Raw genomic sequence first — 16,890 nt, 5'->3', positions numbered from 1 at the left:
AACCTATGATCTGTTGATTCTAACAAACCAAGACTCAATAGTCTAACAATGGCGTAGCCATCAGTGCTAAGAAACAAGCTGAAATTGAAAACTGAATCTAATCCTGACCTTAAAATTGATTTTCAAATTGAATCATAGATTTGGAGAATCTTCATAACTCTACTAATTTCCCTTTTCAGATCTTGTTCCAGTCATATGGCGATAAGCAGGGTCCTTTGCAGGGCATGCTGATCAACACTCCATATGTGACCAAAGACCTGCTGCAGGCCAAGCGCTTTCAGGCTCAAACTCTGGGGACCACATACGTCTTTGATTTCCCTGAGATGTTCAGACAGGTACTTCTAACTCACTGGATATATAGTTTGTTTTTTGTGGTTCTATAGATGTCTGGCTCATACTGAACACTTTCCTGTAGGCACTGTTTAAGCTCTGGGGTCCAGGGGACAAATGCCCTAAAGACGTGCTGATGTGCACCGAGCTGGTTCTGGACCCTCAAGGTCGACTTGTGCAGATGAACCGCCTGCCTGGAGACAATGATGTAGGACTCTTTATAAAGCATTTATATCAGTTTGTGCTCCTTATTATTATGATGACTGATAATCACTATGACCCACTCTTGACCAGGTGGGAATGGTTGCCTTCAGGATGAAGATGAAGACTCCAGAGTACCCAGAGGGCAGAGACATCATCGTCATCTGTAATGACATCACTCACATGATCGGTTCATTTGGTCCTCAAGAGGATGAGCTGTTCCTCAAGGCGTCTGAATTGGCTCGTGCTGAGGGCATCCCCCGCATTTACATAGCAGCCAACAGTGGGGCACGCATTGGCCTCGCTGAAGAGATCAAACACATGTTCCAGGTGGCCTGGATTGACCTCGCTGACCCCTATAAGGTGACCGCTGAAATGTGTTTTTCCTATTATTTTCACTATATAGTAGTCAAGGATATGAGCATAGCGAATACTGTATGTGCAGTTTGACAGTTACTTCAATTCCTCTGTAGGGTTTCAAGTACCTTTACCTGACACCACAGGACTACACACGTATCAGCTCCACCAACTCTGTTCACTGTCACCATGTAGAGGAAGGTGGAGAGTCAAGGTACATCAAGTCATAAGTTGTCCTCATAAAGTGGCAAATGCAGCTGATTTAAATATTTGAAACCTTAACGTGTGTCTGTGGCATAATAGAGATTTGATCCTTCTTGGTCTTAATCATCGGTTACAGGTACATCATCACTGACATCATCGGGCAGGATGAAGGTCTCGGGGTTGAGAACCTGCGAGGTTCTGGCACCATTGCTGGAGAATCCTCTCAGGCCTATGAGGAGATTATTACAATTAGCATGGTGAGACCTGATTTCTGTGAGTAAGAGAAGCCCATGTGATTCTCTGGGATGTTTTCCTGAGTCATTTTTTATGCTCTTGCAGGTGACATGTCGTGCTATTGGAATCGGAGCCTATCTGGTGCGTTTGGGACAGAGAGTGATTCAGGTGGAAAACTCTCACATTATCCTGACTGGAGCAGGAGCTCTTAACAAGGTTTGTTGGTTTAACAAATGCCAGTTATGGATGAATAGAAAATATTCAAAGTAGGCTTGGGTGCTATATATTTTTTCATACCTTCATACCATCCTGACATTTCACTGGAGTAAATGGTATATGATGGTATTTGTGAAAAAAAAGAAGTCATATCTGCTGTATCCAAAATATTGCCAGATGGCTGACATGTTTGTTTTTTTCCTCTGGCGTTCACACTTCCGTCTGCACTCATCTCGTCAGGCTTTTTTCCTTCAACCATGCAGAGTAGTACAGCAGCACTTGTCTTATAAACCCCACTCGCATGCAGGCAGATTCAGACCAATCAGAGGATAACTAACAGCAAGTTCTCTGTCTGATTGGCCGGAGAGTTAACAGCATGGTGCGTATCAGACAAAACAGAGCCTACAGATAGAGGGTAATTAATAAGTTGGTACTATATTCAAAGTGCAATATTGCAGTTTTTCTAGATGTGTTTGTCATGCAGGTTGAACAACAACAAAAAAGTGTGCAGCCCTAAAATAATGGCGAACAAAACAGAGAAAAACAGAAAAACATAAGGCAAAAAGTAGATTAATTTGAGGAATGATTAGACTAAATTTGCTGTCAACAAAGCCAAAAAGAGCAATTACTTTGTTCGTCCCCTTAAACACCTTTAACATCTGCTGTGGGCTTAATGGATACAGGTGACTTCAGGTTAGGGGTTGTTTTAAGATAGCAACTTGAGGAACCTAGGATGGAGAACACCTGAGAGGGAGAGTGAGGAGGACCGGACAAACTATACTATATCTGTATTTGTCCCTATAACACTTAACACAGTGTTAAATGAAATGTTTCGGGCTGATATAAACTTTACCATTTTGTAGTCATTCGTCATGAAGTTTCTGTTTCTGTGCAGGTTTTGGGCAGAGAGGTCTATACCTCCAACAACCAGCTGGGAGGGATCCAGATCATGCACAATAATGGAGTCACGCACACCACTGTGACGGATGACTTTGAGGGCGTCTTCACCATCCTCCAGTGGCTCTCCTATATGCCAAAGGTCACTGAATGTGGGAAAGTTCATGTAGTGTGGCTTCAGGCTCTATGAAATAACTGAACCCTTCAAATTACTAACTAAAGTTCTTTCTCTCTTCACAGAACAAACACTCACCCGTGCCGGTCATGTCAACTAAAGACCCAGTAGACAGAGAGATAGAATTCACCCCTACAAAAGCACCATATGACCCTCGCTGGCTGCTGGCTGGAAGACCTCATCCCAGTGATTGTCAAGATGCAATATAAACTCTGAAAGCGTTTTATATCAGTGATCAACCTTTTTAATTTCCTTTATGTCTGCATTTGTGTCATTAGCGGTGAAAGGTGCCTGGCAGAGTGGATTCTTCGACCACGGCTCTTTCATGGAGATCATGGAGTCTTGGGCTCAGACAGTGGTAGTGGGCAGGGCACGGTAAATCTGTTAACACTCAATGTACACACACATGAAATGTATTGTATGCCTGAAACCTTACACTCAACAACTCTGTCAAATGACAACAGATTAGGAGGAATTCCCCTTGGTGTCATTGCCGTTGAAACACGCACAGTTGAGCTCACAGTCCCAGCAGATCCAGCAAACCTGGATTCAGAATCTAAAGTGAGTAATGTGTCACCATGTGTTTATGTTTAAACATACTGTATGGCAGTATGTCACCTCTGCCCATGTTTATGTGTGTTTATGTCAGGTGCTGCAGCAGGCTGGCCAGGTGTGGTTCCCAGATTCAGCCTTTAAAACAGCTCAGGCCATTTCTGACTTCAACCGTGAACGCCTGCCTCTCATGGTGTTTGCAAACTGGAGGGGCTTCTCTGGTGGAATGAAAGGTAGAGAATAAATACTAAACTTTGCAGAGACACTGAATTAGAGTTTTTGTTAAGAGACAAAAAATCTGTTATTGCCTGTTTTTTTTTTCAGATATGTATGACCAGATACTTAAGTTTGGGGCCTACATTGTGGATGCCCTGCGTGGTTTCAATCAGCCAGTGCTCGTGTACATCCCACCACACGCTGAGCTCAGAGGAGGGTCATGGGTGGTGATAGACCCCACCATCAACCCACTGTGTATGGAGCTCTATGCAGACAGGGAGAGCAGGTACATGGAGGCATGATGTTTGTTAATGGGTGCTCGATGGTGTTCCAAACTTAAGCAACAGGTGTGTGTAACAATAATAAGCTCATTTCTTTTGTGTTGTGTCCCTGCTTTCTGTGTCCAGAGGTGGTGTGCTGGAGGCTGAGGGTACAGTGGAGATCAAATTCAGGAGGAAGGACCTGCTGAAGGCCATGAAAAGACTAGATTCAGTCTATGCCAGTCTGGTTGAGCTGCTTGGTAAAGGCCATTTCTTTCTCAACTCATCAAACCACTTCCTTTTATTTTCTGTTTAATCACCATATGACTGGGATATTCACAACCTTACTGGCAAGTCTTCGAGTCACTCACAGGACTTCTGTTTTCATCAGCTTCCCCAGAGCTGTCTGACAAACAGTGCAAAGAGCTGGAGTCAAAGCTCAAAGCCAGGGAGGAATTCCTAGCGCCCATTTACCACCAGGTGGCAGTGCAGTTTGTCGATCTCCACGACACCCCGGGGAGGATGCAGGAAAAGGGTGTCATCACTGTGAGTGTGCACATTAACAACACTCTGATGTTGTGTCTGGCATCAGAAGCAAAAAGTAAATTTGTATTTAGAAACAATTAATGTTTTTAAACTTTATTTTGCTTTGATACTCCTGACAGGATATCTTGGATTGGAAGAATGTGCGGACCTTTTTCTACTGGCGTCTGCGTCGGCTCCTGTTGGAGCAGGTGGTGAAGTATGAGATTCTGCAGGCCAACAAGGACCTCAGTGACGGACACATGCAGTCCATGCTGCGACGCTGGTTTGTTGAAACAGAGGGAACAGTCAAGGTATGTCATGACTGTCAGAGATTACTGGCACTTGAAGTAGGGCTCAAATTATGCCAAAAACCATTTTAGTTTTTTAAAGGAATGCTTCACCCCCCAGATGACCATTTGAGTATCAATTACTCACCCTGTGCTGAGTTGAATTCCTTAAGAAAGTGTTTTCTCACATGCCTTCACAGTAACACATTGCTTTTTGTATGTGAGATGGTGTCGGACTTCAGTCTTTTAAAAGCAGATTCAAAGTTTTCTAGTGAATGATAAGCATTAATCACTTATGATGCAGCAGAGATTCTTTTAGATTCATGAAAATACATCACTCTTAGCACCAACAATGAAACATTATGATGAAGCATGCATTATTATAGATGCATCAATATGTACGCCACTTAACACATACAGTGATACCTTATGATACTGCGTTACTACAGTTGACTGTTGAGGTGTGTTTAGGTGACTACAGGTATTCATAATGCATTATAAGCCCTATCACTCAACCTCTAGTTTATGATAACTAGTCAAGGACATCCATAAGACATTTAACAAATATCTCATTATAAGTCACTCTTTTTTTTTCTTTTTTTTTTTTTAAACATATCCAAAATAACACAGGGTGGGTAATTGATATACGAAAGGTAATTTGGGGGTTTAAGTATTCCTTTAATTTTATAGGCATGGGAGAATACTTGTGAGACATATAGAGGGATGATTTACCCCTGTTAATTACTGTGAACACTATCAACACTAGCATACTAAATCTTAAAAGCTAATACCTGGTTGTTGTATATCTGCTTGCATGTGCTCCTGTCTGCTTGTCCAGGCCTACCTCTGGGATAATAACCAAGCAGTAGTTGAGTGGCTTGAGAAGCATTTGACTAACGAGGATGGAACTCGATCAGGCATTCGAGAAAACATCAAGTACCTGAAAAGAGAGAACACTTTGAAACACATCCGCAGGTATGCAGACACACTTACACAAATTCTGTGACCTATTAATGTGGTTGGTTATTTTCATCGCCATCAGCTTATCAATGTCAAAAAGCCACGTGTCGCATATTAGTAAATCTTAAAATAATTTTAGCTGTGAAATGTATGCTTATACACTACTAATTTTCCTCTTGTGTTCCAGCCTTGTGCAGGCCAACCCGGACATAGCCATGGACTGCATCATCCAAATGAGCCAAAACATCACTCCATCCCAAAGGGCCAACCTCTCCCATCTATTCGCAACTATGGACAGCACCAGCACCAGTTGAGCTAAATCTTTATCAGGTTATGCTATTTAAAAGAACAAAAAGCTCTGTATAAGTTAATGGTACTGTACAGGTAAAGAGGATTAAAGTTGGGGCAATTCTTTGCAGTAACGCTCACATGCACAAAGTGACTTACTCAACGGTGATCACCAAACCACTAGAGCGCTCTGTCTGTTATAAACATTGCTGTTAAATGGCATCTTTGCAGGGACGTCGTAATCCGTTCCACTTTTGACTGACAGGCAGAAAGTTTCACATTTGTGAGGTAAGCCGTCAGTCATTTTCAGCCACTCCGTCCAGGACCCTTTTCATAAACTACAACTGTAATGCACATTTCACTGAGCTGTATTTGCACATAATAGTGTGTCAGTGTTAAATTTGCCTCAGTAGGCTCTGCACAGTCTATTGAGGCCACCGTCATACAAGATTCATGAAGTCAAAGACTTCATATTCAGGTTCTGGCTGTTAAGGATATTAAGTAGAGAGTTTGTGTTAATTTTGATATGTAGCTCGTACAACTGATCAATTCTTTGATCAATTTAAGAAAAAAAAAAATCTAATTTCTGAACCAGAAAATGATGAAATTGTTTAATTCTGTTTCATTTCTACACAGAGTAAAAATATGACATTTTTACCAGAATTGTAATGCAGAAATGCAAATTAAGACGCAGAATATGTTTTTTTTTTGTAACAAGTAGTACTACGACGTCTTTTCATTTCATTCTTTTGTCGCTATTGTGTATCTCTGCTGTAGTCTTTTGTGTGCCAAGACAATGGTAGGAATGATAGGAGATGTTGCAACACTGTATGTGATACTTCTAAGCTTTTCTGTCATTTATGTGGGAATATCTTTAATATAATGCAGTAATTCTTAAAACTCAGGTTTGACAGTAATCGCTAAAGTGGTCCCACAGGTGAGACTTAAATTGCCTCACAATTGTTTGAAATATCAGCCATGACATTTCATTTAAATGTATTAATATAAACTCCGTCCTGTGTCTTGTGCTCTGCCACAGACTGTTTGTTAATAAATGTCATTGATATTTTTTTGGCAAAACAAACTTCTTTTATTCACCCATTTGATTTTTATTATGATCAAGTTATTGAACATAATATACATCTGACTTTGAGACATGTTAATCACATTGTGTAAAAGAATAATGTGTAAAGTCTGGATTACTCAAGTGTTGGCACACGTCAGCATTTTGGAATGAAGTGGGTAAATACAGTCGAAAGAAAGCTTTTCTGTTGCGAACATTCAAATATATACAGCAAAAGATTGATAGAGTCATCACCTTCTCCAGCTGCCTTTTTTTTATAAATATAAATAAAACATCACAGCAATTATGTCTAGCACAATACAACAGACAAGAGACAGGGAGCTACAGTATGGTGGGGCTTTAAAACGCAGAGTGAACAGTAGGAAAACTGGCGGATGCTAACTTACATCTCCACACAGAGTCTTTGTACCCATACAGGCTTTGAGTCTTTGCTTGGCAAAGCTAGATATTTTAAGTCTTACATACTTTTTCTTACAGCCACTTCTTTTTTTATCAGCAGTTTTAGTTCTTAATGAGCAGTTTTCATGTGGACTGTAAGTTAAATGATTTCCACATCCTTCTCCGAGAAGTTCCCAGCTGACTGCAGGAAAGCAGCGTGGTTTGTATCAGACTTTGACCTCAGTCTTCTACAGTTGGCGTCCACAGACGTCCACAGACAGCTGAATGAATCAGGTCGACTCTGCTGGGGACAGATCAGCTGCTTTATAACAGGGCAATGGGCTTGCTGTTGGCTGGGGCACCCATGTACTGGGAAGACAGGGGATCCTGGGAAGTGTAGGAGGTGTAGAGGCCCGTTACTTGCACGTCTGACAATGGCAGGTTCGCTCCAGTGGAGACAGGTGTCAGGTTGGCTGTTCCCAAGTCACAGTCTGATAGTCGCAGGGGTGAGTTACTGAAGGTACCCAAAGCATCCAGGTTAAAGCTGTCGTCCTTCATTTCCTCCCAGAGATTACCTGAGCAGATAAAAAGAGAAGTTAGGAGTGGCAGAAGAAGTACTCAGATCTTTTACTTAAAGCTCCAGTGTGTAGGATTTAGTGGCATCTAGAGGTAGTGTTGCTGAACTGAAACTTCTCCTGTATCCATCTCCGTAAGCAGATATAAAAGGCTCATTCTAAGGCAACGAAAACACAATTCTTACTTTCAGGTGATTATACATTGAAGAAAATGTCCTTATGAATTTTAGATAACATTTCTGCGAATTGGTGGCCCTAAATTCTACCCACTGGACCTTTAAGTAAATAAATACTAAAAAACATAAGTACTCATTTTGCAGAATAACCCATGATATTCTGATATGCATTATATTATTGCATTATAATTATTGATTTATTAAAGCGTTCATCACTTTAACATTGCAGCTGGTAAAGGTGGAGCTTATTTCAACTACTATATATACTTAATTTTTGTTACTTATCACTGGACGTTAGTGAACCGGTGCATTATCTCTTCAATTATCGTGCATGGCGGACACTTTAAAAACATCTTTACCTTGAAGGGCAAAGTCCATGATGCTGGGATCCAGTGCATCCACCTCTGTGTGCGTATCACCGTGCACGCTGTAGAAATCATCAGGTGGCTTGCTTGGATGCTGGGTGAGTGGACTGTGGGAAAGGTCAGGGACCGTGTGCAGGGGAGGTGTCTGGGCCGGAGCAGGGGACATGGGGGCCAGGCGAGCCTGAGCGTGGAGCTGGGCCTGAAGCTGGTGGTGTTGGTGCATGGGTAAACAGGGCAGGGACAGTGTGACTATTGGCTGAGGCTGCATCTGGGCTGGGACGGGCAGTGGGAGGCCAGTTGGGCAGCCGGGCAGACGGGTCATGCCAGGCTCTAAAGCCTTACGTCTGCAGTTCTCCGGGCGGTCTGTGATCAGTTTGTCCAACTCATCTGCAGGGAGAAACAATGATTATCAGACTATGTGACAGCATGACATAAGATTTTGATGACTTATTGCCTTTTTGAGCAGTAGACCTTTTACATTTAACAAAATAAACTTCTAACCAGGGTTAGCCATGCTGCGGCGAATGGCTGGGAGGTCCTTGCGTTTCCACTTCTGCATCTCTTCCTCCATCTTGTCAATTTTGGCAGGGTTCAACGCCCACAGACAGCCCTTACGGGATGAGCTGCTTGTCTTGTTCTCCACTTTCTCAAAGCATTTGTTTAAGGACAGGTTGTGTCTGACTGAATTCTTCCATCCATCAGGTGCAGTCTGCAGGGAGAGATGTGTTGTATAATGAGTCACTTTCCTTATCTACATGCGCCTTCTCTTTTAGTCCTCTTCTGTAATATTTATGAGCTGTCATACCTTGAAATAAGGAAAGTGTTCTTTCATAAAGCTATAGATCTCACTGACTGGGAGGCTGCCAGTTTTGCTGTTCTTCAGAGCCATGGCAATCAAACAGCTGAAAAAACAATCACCAGGAAAAAATCTTTATTTGAATGAAGCTCATAGCAGAGAGGTGAAATACACAAAAAAAAAATCAGGAGATGTGGTGGATATTATTATAATTTAGGTAAATAAAATAGGTCTGACCTGTAGGAGTAGATTGGCTTGGGGAAAGACTTGGGCTGCAGCTCCTGTTCTTGTGGAGCCAGGCGAGGTTGTGTAAATAAACTTTGGTTGTTGAAAGAGACATTGCTATAAAGCCCACCAGTTGAACACTGCGAGGAATAGGAAGACATTAATGAGGAACTTCATCATTTACATTTATTCACTGTGACCAATTTTGTTTTTATGAAGAGGTCCTTGAAGGCAATTCACACAAGAAGCACAAGAAAACCAAAACTAGTACTGAACTTATTAGCTTATAGTACCTGTTGTCCAGTTTGGGTTAGAGAGTACACCTGCTGGGGGGCAGGCTGGTAGACTGAGGTAGGGCACTGGTATCCTGGAGAGGGCAGCCCATTCATGGAGAATGGAGACATCTGTGGAGTAGATAACGAGGCTATTTGACATTCAATCCTTTAAAATATGATACTTTTTTTTTTTTTTTTTTTTTGCAATGGTAATTAAAACTCACACTTCCGCTGTGGGTGTTGATGATGCTGATTCCCAGAGGGCTGTGCTGCATGTTGCTCTGGAGGTGGAGCATGGAACCTTGACCTGCTGTCATCGCAGTCATATTGCTCAGCTGAGCTGTGAGAGGGAGCAGCCAAACTCATATTAGATTAAAGGAAAGTTCACAGAAAACTATTTTCTTGATCCATATAGGTCTAATCTACTTTCTGGGGTTTGGCAATGTTAACAATTACAGTAGGGTCAGACATAATGGTAGTTCGTTTGTAATGCTCATTGCACCAACAAATACATAAGAAGCTTCTACTTATAGACATTTACAGACTTAAAAGTTTTAATTTAACTGTTCAATATATTTTTTTTCAAGTGTAATTGTTTACACTTTGACCTGTTGATAACAACTTTAAGGCAAGAAAAGGTCAAAACTTTCCAAATGGATTAATCTCTGAGGTTCCTTATATTTTTAGTCTAAGCTTGGGCGATATCATGGTACTACAGTATACCAGGGTATTTAGAAAACTTGACAGTATGGTTTTAACTTATTTATCCTGTTACAGGGTCGTGGGGGGGCTGAAACCTATCCCAGCTGACTTTGGGCCAGAGGCAGGAAACACTCTGGACAGGTCGCCCAACCATCACAGGGTTGACACACAGAGACAGACAACCATTCCTTCTTACGTTCACATACAGTTTAGAGTTGGTATGAATTTCAATACTGTCAAAAATACAGATGCTCCTCTTTCTATCAAACTCATACGGAGGTGCTGTATTGAAGATGTACAGTATGCAGTGCACATCACGCGCCACCAGAGGTCAGTCTCTACTGTTAGAACAGGCAGTTGAGCTGAGAATGATGGTGACTGAGGGTGGTTGGGATAATGGCGCATTATTTTTACGTTTAACTCTGCGGTTTAAAGGTTTATTTCGACCAAACCAGAGTTGGCGGTTGTTGGAACAATGGACTAATTAACTAAATGACCAGTGAGACTTTATATTTTCTGCCAAGTTTAAGTTTTACACTGTTAACAGTTAATAATGCAATTAAGGTGGTCTTAGTTTGGTGAAAGAGAGAAACTTAAATTCAGAAGGTGTACGGTTGTATTTTTCTGTTCAATAAGGAAGATGAGTGTACCTTTCTTGACATTGTGTGAGTTTATATTGTTTTTTATTAGATAGAGAAAACTAAGAGAACTCGCGGAACGTAGCAAATGCGCAGGTTGTGGGTGGGTAGTTAATGCGGTACACAAATGCCGTCATATACCAAATACCCTGGTGAAATTTTAGGAAGGTATGAAGGTATGAAAAAATATATATTGCCCATGCCTATTTATGTAGAACAATTTCCAATGGCAAAAACAAAAATCTTGTATTTTCATTTGTCTTTCAGGATAGTTTTATAAAACTATGTTTATACCTGCAGAGGCCAAAAAGTTCAGAAGAATCCAGCAGTCCTTATTTATCCAATCACAGAGATGATTCAGTTTTTGAATGTTGCACTGTCCCCTCCCTGTCACCTCACCTGTCTGTTGCTCCAACAAGCTGCCATGGGAGGGCCCGTTACTGTGGCCTCGGCTATCAGCCATCTGCTGTAGTCGGGGCACATCGACAGAGGTGAGCCATGACAGAGACTGCAGGTCCCCAGGGAGGTCCTCCTCCCTCAGCTGGGAGGGGTCCGTGGTCAGAAGCCTTCAAGAGAGCAGGAGGGGGGGTTAACACGGCTGTCGGCTCAGACGCACACAAGTGGAATTTAAATCTAAACACTTGATAGAACATTTTGCCCTTCAAAGTCAGGACCACTGTAATGAGTCTGGATGTGGGCAAACAGAGATGAAAGCTGCTCAGCGAGGCCGTGTGTTTGCCATGCCATCCAGGATTTACCATAAGTAGATTAACTACAAGTGTTATTTAGCGGTGACAGTTTTAATCAACAATGAGGAAGTTAAACAAGCTTTCCATTCAGAGTAAATGATCTGTTTATTTTTTTCTGGGAGTGGCACGCTGATCTTTGTTTTTCTCATAGTTAATACTTGTCTGCTTTTTTGATGTTGATCTAAACAATTTTTTAAATAAAATAGACGCAAAATTTCTTGTAGTATTTTATGTCTAACCTAAGAATATTTTCTCAACCCCTAATTTTATAAATTCTGTCCTATAATATGGATTAAATTAGGATTTCTGTTTAACCAGTGCACTGCCAGTACCAATCAGCTTTCAGTCATTACATCTTTTATGTGGCGAGTCTCAAAGAGAAAGAAAAGAAAAGAGAGGAATCCTCTTGAATCCTCTCCAGTCTTCTCTGCACACACGCACTTACTGTGCAAGGGTTTAGTAATTGGGGTCGCTATGACAACACGCACTATTCAGTTAGGGTCTGCGGACAGTGTAGGGGTACCCCCCCCGCCCCCCCATGCACATACACACACACACACACACACACACACACACACACACACACACCAAATCTCCTAATAAAAAAATCAACCCTGTGTCAGGTGACCACGGTCTCGCCTTACACCATTGGCTGAATCATAAGTAAACAACGCATGAGATCGTTTGAAACATGGGACAGCAGCACATGTTGCCTGCAACAGTTGGCCTTGTCTATTGAAAAATGATCACCTATTGTGTCCCAAACGACAAATCTGCCCAGTGGCACGTGGCTCTATTGTCTTCCCCAGACCCTTCCTTGATTGTCTCTGTCGTTTCTTTTCTTTACACAGCCCCTTGCATTAATCTGTTGGAATGACAGCCCTCACATAAGAGGACAAATAGGATGCCATCTGCTTCCCTGTCCCTTTCCAGCCTCTATCCTCACTGCCACCCCCCAACCCCCTCCCTAAATGGGGAAATCAACGGAGCCTCGGGGCCAGAGAGGGTGCAAATGTAGTTTGAGGTCAGGGCTCTGTGTCTGCCGTCTGAATAAGTGACATCATTGCAGCCAGGAATCAGCAGCACACGTCCTGAAACACCTTGCATGTGCCACTAAATTAGATTTAGAGTGATGGTCCTTTTGCAGCAGGTGACATTGTGAAGTTTAACACTCTGTGAAGCGTCACAATATCTCAGCTAGAGCTTTGATGTTTAGTGTACCTTTTGTGTACTGGCTGAATGTTTTTTCTCTTTTCTTTTTCTTTGCTTTGCTGCTGACAAAATGAGGAAAGTCTGACTGAATGTTCAAGAGGATTTTTTTTCTTTTTGTTCTGTATTTAAAAAGAGCACTCAAAGTGAATCAAAAGTATGTACAATATTTTCTATAGCTGGTCTTCTAACTTTTGTCTTACAAATTTATTCAGGGTTGCAATTTTGCATTATGAGTGCCCAGTACAAACTGATAAAACTACAGAATAGATGACACATGGGGGGTATTCCCACCTCCCCTCCTCTCTCCACCAGCAGCATAGAAATTGTTCACTGATGCAAAACATGTTGAGCTGGTGTCTCCATGTATCATCCGAGCCTTCCCAGAGGTTCAACAACACTAAATATTGCACCTCCTCCTCCCCTGCCTCCCTCCCTTCCTCCCTCCTTTTCTAATTGGGAGCCACTTGTGCATACTGGTGACCCAGTGCGCCCGTTTCCCCCTGAGCCGGCAGGCCAAGAGGCTCAGGCTCTCCGTGTGCCGACAGCGGGAGTGTAAACAGAGCTGATGGTTTCTGACAGATCCATTCAGACTGAAAATCATTTATTCTTCAGGATTTTTTTTCCTCTTTCTCCTTTTTCATGAACCCCCCCCACCCATGCACAAAAAGAGCTGTCCATCTACCTTTAGATTAAACATAGTGGGGTTAGACAGTTTGTTCCATGACCAGTTGGGAAACACCTTAAAGGCTTTGATTCATAAAAATATGCCTTTTATCTATTGAGGTGTCACGGATTTGATTCTGAGTGTTTTTGACAATATGCATCAAAAATAAGACATTGTTTAGTGGTAGAAGAATCTGTAACTAGGGTCCTCATATGACAGAACATATTTTAATTCTTACCTGTAGTCCTGTGGAGACGGATGATGCCCAGCATTTTCAATGATTCCCGACATCCTGGATGTAATTCCACCTTCTATCATTTCCTGGGATATGTGGTACCACTGCAATGCAATAAATAAAATGAGCACACTTTAGGTTGAGTCTTCAAACCGAGATAAACAAGCTATGTAGAAGACATTATCACGATATAATGATATTGCTTCAAATTGTGTCTCCTTCAGTAAATAAACATGGTGGAAACACATTTCTGAAAATATAACATTGCTCCACAAAAAGCAAAGATTTTAAACTCAACATTAAGGTTCAATGAACATTTAACACAAGAATAAACATATTTAAAAATAAATTAACAGTTGAATATAAAAATTCTATGTGGTATCAGTGTGGCTTTGTTGAAGCCACAGCTCATTTTACAGTCTGAATGCTTTTTGTTCCCCTTACTCTCCCTGATTAAATTGCATAAAAATACATAGAATAATATATCTTGTATTTAATATGTAGGCCTCTTCAGTTCAAATGTTTACATAACAGTTGGGTCACATTAGCTCACGTTTCTCATCCTGCCTTCAGAGAAATAAAGGTTAAAGTCTAAAAGTCATTAAATTGTCAGTAATCTCATCAAAACCAACAATCCGACAAAGACTATGATGCTAAGAGAGAGAAATAGTAAACAATCACCTGTTTTGGATGATATTGAAGAATGTGTGAGCCGGTCGCGAGCCCCTGTACTGTATTTCTCTGTGTTGCACTTGATTCTCCAAAAACCGTTTTTAAATTTCCCTCTCTGGAGCTGTCCAGCGCTCTGACATGCGCAGTGGGGACTTCAGCAGAGCTCCCAGTCGCCCGGGGGGCAGGAGGGTCCCATGAGTTTGACAGCTGCTGTTCATGCAGTGCCTGTTAACAGTCCCAGCAGCATCCACACTTCCAACAGCAATGCAGAAGTGGCGATGATGTGATTTTATTTTTCTCTCAGTTTTGGGGGGACTTCGTGTCACAGTGCGGTCGTGGTGCACTCCTCCACCTCAGCAGTTTGTTGCGTTAAAAGTCAGGTCATACTCCGTCCAGACATTGTAGTCCTCTTATTAGATGAGCATTTAGGAGATAAGATGATATATTTACAGGAAGTTGCCTGTTTGTCTTACAACGTCATGTGCGCTTGTTCCTCCAGTGGCGCACAGGTGCGTCTTAGCAAAACGCAAAATACACAAGTTCAGGCCTAAATCCTGTTGACGTTATTAACACTATTAAAAATGTTTAGTATGTTAAAACAGCTGAATCAGATTAAGCGCAACAGAGGCAACAGAAAAAACACCCGAGTTAAAAAAAAAAATAGAAGAATAAACATTAAATATCCATTTTGCGCCACTATATCCTCCTGTCAGGTTATTCCCAGTGAGCTCCCTCCATCAGGTCTAAGACGATGTGAGTCTCTACTTGTGGTGGCATCTGTGTATGTGAGTGTGAAGTTTTTTTTTTTAAGGAAGTGCTTGTAGATAATTTGCTTCCCGCCGCTGTGGCCGCGTCCTGCTCCTCTCAGCAGTGGGAAAAAGAGCCGGGGAGGCGCGTAGGGAGGGTCGGGGGCCGGGTGGGCTGCTGCAGGAGGCGGTAAAGGCACACACTCGTCTAGAGAGCAGGTCTCCCTCAGAATAAAAAACGGTGGCATGAAACTGTTGGGTTGGCAACGCATTGCAGAACACTTAGCAATCCTGGTAATAAGAAATTGCTCTGTTGCCACCTCCACGCTTAAGATTAAGTGTAAGAAAACAAGTAACTGCAGTTCCAGCAGCCGATTTTCATTATAAATAAGCATGCCACTGACTTGTATGCGCACTGGAAATTCATTTATATTACACATGAAAAAAAAACCCAAAACAGTATCTTTACCTTTATTGAAGAAATTGGTGAACGTTTCTGATTTTTCTGGAAAGTCTAATAAACTTCTGGTGGTTGAAGGTCTGATAGGATTCATTTCTAACTCTGTCTAAAAAGGGCAAAGCAGCAAAAAAGAGTTCTTGCAGCTCTAGCAGTTTAATTATTTTTCCCACAATTTCTAAGAAAAATACCCTTTAAAAACAGCCCCACATTAGTAGGCTATCTGATCGCCGGCATTCATGAACCCCAGGGGTCCTTATGGGGACTCCAGGGGGTCTCCAACAAAGGAAAAGTTACATTTTCCATTGTTTGATTCGCGACACATTTAATAGGTTGTCTTCCAAATTAAATATCAAACTTTTAATTGTTTCATGATCCAATAGGACATCAAGATGTACAGACATCTATCCATGATATGGGTGGAAAAAGTCTGAGTCGCTGATTGAGATAACACCAGCAGGTATATGGTCTTTTAATAGCAGACTCAAATGTGAAACCTGTTGGAGATTAAAATTTGCGGCCGGAAATTAAAGGGGAATTCCTTAAAGTCTGTAGGGAGACTGCAGTGACAGCAGCAGTATCAGCCCCATGGGACCCTACAGATGGTAAATCGGCCTGTCACAATAGGCACAATCAATGATTACATGCATGAACGTAACGGACAAAAACAAGACCATCCTCAAAGAGCAGATCCTGAAGGTCCTAAAGCCCGCGGGGTTATGATCTGGAAACAGTGTGGGGCAGAGTGTGCTCATACTGTGTGAGCTACTGTAGGTTGAGACCTGATGATGATGATGATGATATAATCTGGGTAGAAGGATGTACACTGCATGTAAATGCCACAGGCTCACATCAGCCAAAGTGACTTTCAGTAGTTGATTACTAAATTACTTAAAGTGCCAGCTGCAGGGGTTGGACAAGAAAACCAGAAGCATCTTATTAGAGCTGATGCACGTACTCAACAGAAAAAAATAATCAGCAGCAGCTCTGATTAGTAATGTCACTAGCAAAAAATGCAAAACATTCCCATAGTTGGATCATCTTTTTGACTGTTTTTATTTGTCTTATGTGCTGGTGAAGTGAAGATCTTTGGGTTGAGTGTTGGTCTGAAAAAAACAAGCAGTTTGATGACATCACCTCAGACTTTAGGAAGTAATGTCCTTTAAAAACAATTAATTGACTGATGGAGAAAATATTTGGAGGATTGATCATTGGAGCCCTCTGGGAAATACAATGTAG

The 16,890-nt window shown here is 41.8% G+C and overlaps 2 protein-coding genes across 5 annotated transcripts in view; one reads left to right on the top strand and one right to left on the bottom strand.

Annotated features, from left to right (window-relative positions):
• The window catches only part of acacb (acetyl-CoA carboxylase beta), a 29,955-nt gene extending 23,169 nt beyond the window's left edge, over window positions 1-6,786 (top strand). For all 4 annotated transcript variants that reach the window (XM_033620097.2, XM_033620096.2, XM_033620098.2 and 1 more), the window contains 17 exons: window positions 180-335; window positions 416-538; window positions 625-894; window positions 1,005-1,102; window positions 1,229-1,349; window positions 1,432-1,542; window positions 2,438-2,581; window positions 2,680-2,800; window positions 2,893-2,989; window positions 3,079-3,175; window positions 3,264-3,399; window positions 3,491-3,668; window positions 3,790-3,902; window positions 4,034-4,188; window positions 4,308-4,478; window positions 5,293-5,429; window positions 5,602-6,786. In XM_033620097.2, coding sequence (XP_033475988.2) covers window positions 180-335; window positions 416-538; window positions 625-894; window positions 1,005-1,102; window positions 1,229-1,349; window positions 1,432-1,542; window positions 2,438-2,581; window positions 2,680-2,800; window positions 2,893-2,989; window positions 3,079-3,175; window positions 3,264-3,399; window positions 3,491-3,668; window positions 3,790-3,902; window positions 4,034-4,188; window positions 4,308-4,478; window positions 5,293-5,429; window positions 5,602-5,728 — 2,355 coding nt within the window. In that variant the 3' untranslated portion in view covers window positions 5,729-6,786. The remainder of the gene's footprint in view (window positions 1-179; window positions 336-415; window positions 539-624; window positions 895-1,004; window positions 1,103-1,228; window positions 1,350-1,431; window positions 1,543-2,437; window positions 2,582-2,679; window positions 2,801-2,892; window positions 2,990-3,078; window positions 3,176-3,263; window positions 3,400-3,490; window positions 3,669-3,789; window positions 3,903-4,033; window positions 4,189-4,307; window positions 4,479-5,292; window positions 5,430-5,601) is intronic.
• A 4-nt stretch (window positions 6,787-6,790) lies between these two features.
• On the bottom strand, window positions 6,791-15,298 carry foxn4 (forkhead box N4). The gene is made up of 10 exons (XM_033620102.2): window positions 14,458-15,298; window positions 13,780-13,880; window positions 11,316-11,482; window positions 9,801-9,916; window positions 9,595-9,705; window positions 9,314-9,441; window positions 9,086-9,182; window positions 8,782-8,989; window positions 8,275-8,667; window positions 6,791-7,739 (listed from the first exon to the last, which is right to left on the bottom strand). Exons 2-10 carry the CDS (start codon window positions 13,857-13,859, stop codon window positions 7,489-7,491), a joined length of 1,551 nt encoding a protein of 516 aa, XP_033475993.1. The 5' UTR covers window positions 13,860-13,880; window positions 14,458-15,298; the 3' UTR covers window positions 6,791-7,488.
• Window positions 15,299-16,890: the final 1,592 nt, after the last annotated feature.

Source organism: Epinephelus lanceolatus, chromosome 9 (assembly GCF_041903045.1).
Source record: "Epinephelus lanceolatus isolate andai-2023 chromosome 9, ASM4190304v1, whole genome shotgun sequence".
NCBI classification, from domain to species: Eukaryota; Metazoa; Chordata; class Actinopteri; order Perciformes; family Serranidae; genus Epinephelus; species Epinephelus lanceolatus.
Note: the sequence above shows the minus strand (reverse complement) of the source record. Positions and strands in the feature narration are given on the sequence as shown.